Consider the following 7,071-nt stretch of genomic DNA (forward strand, 5'->3'; position numbering starts at 1 on the left):
CCTTTTTCTGTGTGAGTTTGGGGGAAGGAGGAGGTGACATGTTTCAAGTTAATTTGCCTACTCTCTGTACCGCTCGAGAACTATTAAGCACTATGCACACAAGCGGCAGGTAGCCTAGCAGATAAGAGCTTTGAGCCAGTAACCGAAAGCTCGCTGTTTCTTATCCCTGAACTGATTAGGTGAAAAATCTGCCTTGAGCAAGGCACTTAACCCTAATCGCTCCTATAAATTGCTTTGCGTAAGTGTCTGCTAAAATATAAAGTTAGCTCATGTAATTTCACTTCACTTGCATTATTAGGATGTAAACTATATGAGGCTTTAATATGTCACAAAAGTTAACATTTAATTTGAAAAGAGACTGGATCCATCAATTGAGTGGATCTATCCCCTCTTCTAGCCAAACGGAAACAAAGCTTGTGTATACGTCATGTGTGTGGCAACGACGTTACGAATAATAACACACTCACATTTGTGACGTTCTACATCAGAGACTGTCGGTTGATATTTATTGTCCGAGGCAGGGGTACAATTTTCATCAGGTAAGCAAATAAATAATGGTTCAATTATTAATTAAAGAGGTAAATTACGTAGTTATGTAAAGTGAGGCTGCAATCTCGTTAGAGTAAAGTACCATAACAGTTTAGCCAGCTAACGTTAGCCCTTTGCTAGCAGAACACTTGGCTAGCTAGCCTAGTTGTCAAACTAGCTAACACTCAACATCAATTAACGTTAATCAATCACATTGCTCATTTGCTTGTGTTTTGCTAGACAGTTTCACTGAAACCAGTTCGTCTCGTATTGTAGATAGCAGAAGAGGAAAGTGACAACATGCTAGCGTAGGTAACGCTAGCACAGAAATGCTATGTAATTTGTTTTTAAACATTATTTAACTAGGCAAGTCATTTAAGAACAAATTATCATTTACAATTACGGCCTACTTGTAAAGTCCTCTCCCCCGGCCAAACCCTGCCCTAAACAGGTGTTGTGCCGAAATGCTCCCCCTCCCTCGCGTGAACGTGCACGCACTCAATTCTTCATTGCTGCGACTTGCTTGCTAGTTGAGATTTCTGATCAGGTTAGGCTGCGTTTCATTATATATTTTATGTCGGTTTGATCGTGGGGCACTAGTAATATCTGCAGTTTTCGGTTTGGCTATTTGTTTCAAGTCTATTAGTCTATAAATAAATCTCCTTTCCAAAATTCGTCATCTCTACAATGTCTTATTCGACTAGTAGTTGTTCTGAAATGTTTATTGCTTGCCTACATTTGACTCTGTTTAATATAACACACATACATTAATTATTAATTTCGGTTGCCTATCCTGACATTAAGTTAATTCTATAGAAAGTATTTGACTCTAGCCACAAAATTAAGGAAATCTTGGGACTGTAAACGAGGCCTGTAAACTTCAGAATCATTTTGGTAACTCATGTTGACTAGTAGTGTGTGCCACAAAGCAAAATTAGAGTATAAATAAACAAACATTTATTTTAGAAACATTTTGTAATGTTTAAGAAAATAATGATAATACACAATAACATAACAAAGTTAAGTTTGTTAACAAACATTAAATAAGAAATACAAATTTAGATCTTTGCATAATACGATAAAATAAAAAATAAAATAAAACATAAAAAGACAAATAACAAACAAATATTGGAAAGCTGCAACCGCTCGACTGAACATTTAGTCCACTTTTATGGAACGTTTTCCAGGTGATACCGTCGCCTGGAACTCAAGCCTAACCTAGTCCTGACAGGCAGCGCAGACATAATCCTCCAATGATGAGATGGTTTTCATACAGGACTGGTGGAACCATCGTGGGCACAACCAATCTGACATTTATGATGAAAAATGTTAATATATATAAAATAAACATTTTCTTGAAATACAATTATTTCATTTATTATCAGACAAAGCAGATGATACTACCTCTAGAACTTTTCAATTCTAAAGGCACATTTTTAGGAGTATGAATTTGTATAAGTAGTAATAAGCAATTACCCAGTTAGTGTCTTCCTCATTATTGTCCACCTCCCCACAGAAGTGGCACAGTTGGCTCAGGTTATCTAGCAAAACATAATGTCAAGTAGTCTATAAATCTTTACATGCATTTTTCTGAGCAAACAGGGAACAAGGGAATAGTTACAGAATTATTTAAATACATGTGTTTTAGTGGCCATCTAGTCAGAAGTTGGATCAAAGTTAACCTTGAAAGATCCATATCAATGTTTTTTTATTAAATTAGAAATTGAACATAACAGCATTTGAGGAGAGTGACTGCTATTTCTTCTCTCATGATGTTAACATCTTTGTCCGTATTTGAAAAGACAAATCGACTCCTCCTTCAGAACACATTCAGCAAATTGGGAAAAACAGTTGTTTCCCCCCAAAAAATTGTTACACTTAAGATTCTAACATTTAAGATTTGAAGTATACAACACAGCTATAATATAATTTGACAGTTCTGTTTTGCCTTTTAGTCAGTATTCTATCAGTAGGTTCATTGTACATTGCCTTGAAAGTAAGTATGAGAGTATAAGTAAAGACCCCACAAGAAGTAACATCTTGTTGGCATGGGTGAGGAAGGGTACCACACGCCCATCTGGAGATATTACACCCCTTCTCAGGTGCGATCTGAACATATATGTTAATAAAAGTACAGCATTTTGAAACACTTTATTGATTACAATATAGAGATTAATAACAGAGGAGAATCTGAGAATGCAGGGATTCCAGCAGGATGTGAGTTGAAGTAGTCAAATCTGGAGCTGACAAAGGCTCTGACTTAGCATCTTGGGGTCATCGCTGGATGGTGTGGAGGAAGAAGCAGAACGTTCAGGTTAGGGCTGGAATGTAAATGACGTGATCATCTCAGATTATCTGACATCTGAGAATGGGCATCCCTCGGATGAAGAGCATCTCTGTCTTGCTGATTATGTGCTGTCATCCAAGTGGAAATGTCACCTGCATATCTGATGTAGGAAAAGAGATAAGTTGAGTATCCTGTGAATATGTTTATGTAGTGAGTGAGATATATATCTATTTTCAATGATCATTTTTGTGGTTGAGGGGTGGGGGAGGTTGATGGGGACGATGGAGGTGCTGGGGCTGTCCTATTGAGGGCGAAGAGACCTATTGGGGAGGGGATTCTTCATGGAGGCACATTCAGTCATAGTTTTGTTTATTATATTATACATATTCTTTTCTATTATTATAACAGTTTACTGTGATTATGGATATGCACTTATGTTGACTTGTATATTTGAACTTTCTTTTTGCCTAGAGTACACTTTAATTTTATTACTACTGTACCTACTACTAAAACAGAAAAAGTGTAAAGAAAAAATGTGGAAAAGCACAATGGGATGGGGATGGAGGGATGGATATAGAGAACAGTAGAGGGCTCTGAAAACTATTATTGCTGAAATAACCACTTCTTTTTGTGACTAGAGTCAAATACTTCCTGTGGCACACATCAGAGGGCATGATAGGTCATCAAAATTATTCTTAAGTGCCAGGCCTTGCAGTCCCAAAATAGATTGGGGGGGATTTCAACAGACACGAAAATGGCCTTGCCGACCCCCCTCCTTCTAATTTCCTTAACTTTGTGGCTAGAGTCAAATACTTTCTATAGAAAAAAACTTCACGTCAGGATAGGCAAATTAATAATTAATGTATGTGTTATTTTAAACAGAGGGAGTAAAATGTAGGCAAGCAATAAACATTTCAGAACAACTACTAGTCGAATAAGACATGGGAGAGATGACGAATTTTGGCCCAAAAAATATTTCTAGACTAATACACTTGAAACAAATAGCCAAACCCGAAAACTGCAGACATTTCTAGTGCCTCCCCTGCGATCAAACCACCATGAAAAATAAAGGGAAACGCAGCCTAACGTGATCAGAAATCTCAACTAGCAAGCAAGTCGCAGCAATGAATAATTGCGTGTGTGCACGTTCACGCGAGGGAGGGGAGGGGGGGGGGTTCTGGCAGGGAGAAGCTTTCCGGCACAACACCGGACGACGCTGGGCCAGTTGTGCGCTGTCCTATGGGACTCCCGGTTGTGATCCAGCCCGGGATCGAACCCGGGTCTGTAGTGACCTCCTAGCACTGCAATTCAGCGCCTCTCGGGAGGTGAAAAAGATCTTGGAGTTGCAGAACAAATAAATAGTTGCAGTCAGTTGTTTTGCTTGCACTGCTGTGATCGGCAGTTTAGCCCCATCGAAGTGTCATCAGCATGCTGTGACTTCAAACAAATTACTTTTCCATTAGAAATGAAAGTAATGTCTTGCTACAAGGTTCCTTGGCCTGAATAAACTAGCATTCACTTCTTCAGTTGTATGTAGCCTACACGCCTGTGATGTTCCTTTGTTGAATGGTGTTTTATTCCCACAGGTTAAGGACCCCAGGATGTTGCGTCTGCGTTGCAAAACCAAAAATGGGAGCCACATAATGCAGGGCCTGACGCATCAGTCCTGTGTGCAGGAGCTGAAGAGCAAGGTAGAGGAGCTGACTGGTATCCCCTGTGATGTACAGAAGATCATGGTTGGTTACCCTCCCTCTAGCTTGGACCTCCGAAACGGAGATGCTCACCTCAAGGACTACCCCATCAAATCAGGTAGGCTATGTTGTCTCTCTCTTCTCACTTGAATCAATCACTTGTGACTTTTACACAGCTGGATACACTTCACCATGCAGTGTCATGGCTGTATTTGATTAAGAAAATGACTGTGTTGCAGGAGACACTCTCATTGTTGAGGAGGAAGAGAAGAACAAGATGAAGACCCAGACAACCAATTCAGCTGTAACCAAGGGACCCCGCCTGGAGTCTCCCCCTGTGCTGGCCAGAAGGGTCGTTCCAGCAGACAACTCCTGCCTGTTCACCAGTGTCTCCTATGTGGTGGAGGGCGGGGTATACGACCTAGCGTGTGCCCCCGAGATGCGAGGCCTCATCGCCCAGATCGTGTCGAGTGACCCAACGGCTTACTCTGAGGCAGTTTTGGGAAAGACCAACGAGGAGTACTGCACCTGGATCCGACGTGACGACACCTGGGGCGGAGCTATAGAGGTGTCCATCCTGTCCAAATTCTACCAGTGTGAGATCTGTGTAGTTGACACGCAGACAGTGCGTGTGGATAGATTTGGTGAGGACGCTGGCTACCACAAACGTGTGCTGCTCATCTACGACGGCATCCACTACGACCCACTGCAGAAAGAAACGCCTGGTTCCGACACTCCGCCCCAGACCATCTTCTCCACCACAGATGACATCATCCTGGCCCAGGCCCTGGAGCTAGCGGACGAGGCGCGAAGGAAGCGGCAGTTTACGGACATCAACCGCTTTGCCTTGCGCTGCATGGTGTGTCAGACAGGCCTAGTAGGACAGAAGGAGGCCCGGGAACATGCCAAGGAGACGGGCCACACCAACTTTGGAGAGGTGTAAGTCAGAGCACTCCTCCTCCTCTCACACCCCCCCCCCCCTTACCTCACAACCACCACCCCCATGCCGTCACATCTGTGTCTGTACGATCCTCTACCTCACTTGGTCCAGCGAGATTCTGCAGACCCTTACCCGTTCAGTATTACTACTACAGCTGTTAGCTCACAGGCTAATCTACTGTAAGGTTCTGATCTCATACAAAATATCCTCTACAATTGTTTTAGGTAAATTTTTAAACTCAGTTTTGAGTCTTCACACTAAACTCAAAACACAGTGGGTGATTGTTTGTTGAAGTCTTGTTGCTCAGTAATGTAGCGTTTGTGGACACTAATGGAGCAGAAAACTTTCTTAATACCAAAATTGTAGATGCCTGGAAATGCCTTGCTTTTTCAGTTCTGACTTGTGGCACAACCGGCATGGATCGATAGTACTACAACAGGAATCTTTTTCCAGGGCCATTGTGACAAGATACATGTTTGATTTCATACATCAATGAAAAAATGATTTTGTTTGTGCCTCACTAGTACTTGGAAAAACAGTGATAACTGTTGCAAAATATCAAATATAAACCCAGTCAGTCACTTGGTAGAGAAGCTGTTATTTTATATTGGCAATGCATTTAATATTTGTAATAGCAGAGTTTAGCTAGATTCTTTATAGGTCAATACAACCCTAAATTATCCAACAATGGTGCTCTGACAACTGTATAAGCTATTGTGTAAGCTATTACTGAATTTATTTTGATATTTTCTGCATTGTGGGTTGTCAGGTGTTTGGATTGAAATATAGCTCTGCATTCATCTTGATGTGGAACATTAACATTTCATGCAATTATTATCATGCCATGGCACTCTAGCATCAAAAGGCCATGGCATTACCCACAGTGGGATTGGTTTTTTATTATATTTATTTGTGTCTATTTTATGTTGTAATTTGAATTATGGTATTTTGTATTACAGAGAATCGATAAGAATGCTACATGCTTATTTTATTTACATTTTAATCTTAAAATGATTAGACAGACTTACAATCTATATCATTCAGTCTATGTGATGAATCATTATATATTTGTAGTTCAGGTACTGCACACCATGTGCTTTGCTTTTCAACATTCTCTTCATGATAGTGTTTTTCTTTTTCATTTCCCATTAGCCTCTCACTCACACCCTGGAGGTCTTGTTAGACTAATGTGAGGACCACCAAATGATGTCATAGTTGTAATGTTGATCTATAACCATGTTTCCATCCAGTTTTTATGCAAGATAAGTCATACCATATTAAAAAAACAAACAGCTGTGATGGAAACAGGAATCTTCGGTACAGTTTTATAAATGCAGACAGATTATTTGTTCGTTCGACATGGTGGGTTCTTTTTGTCTTTAAAATTAATTATGCGAGAAATGGTGGAAACACCTTTATGCGCAAATATTGATATAATAACCATCATATTGACTTAAACTTGGAGTCACGCAATTATATGGTGTGTGGTTCTTCCACTACTACTGGAAACCATATAGTTTATTAGGCTGCAGATGAAATAAGTTCTGAACTTCACAGGCTGGTAAAAGTGCACAATGTTGAACTTGATGCTCCTTTCCAATAAATATTCTGGTGACATGACTGCA

General features: G+C 40.3%; 1 protein-coding gene across 1 annotated transcript; it reads left to right on the top strand.

The window, feature by feature from the left end:
- The first annotated feature begins 427 nt into the window (after positions 1-427).
- On the top strand, positions 428-7,071 carry LOC139558239 (ubiquitin thioesterase OTU1). Its single transcript, XM_071373467.1, has 3 exons — positions 428-539; positions 4,402-4,624; positions 4,746-7,071. Exons 2-3 carry the CDS (start codon positions 4,417-4,419, stop codon positions 5,447-5,449), a joined length of 912 nt encoding a protein of 303 aa, XP_071229568.1. The 5' UTR covers positions 428-539; positions 4,402-4,416; the 3' UTR covers positions 5,450-7,071.

Source organism: Salvelinus alpinus, chromosome 2, assembly GCF_045679555.1.
Source record: "Salvelinus alpinus chromosome 2, SLU_Salpinus.1, whole genome shotgun sequence".
Lineage (NCBI taxonomy): Eukaryota > Metazoa > Chordata > Actinopteri > Salmoniformes > Salmonidae > Salvelinus > Salvelinus alpinus.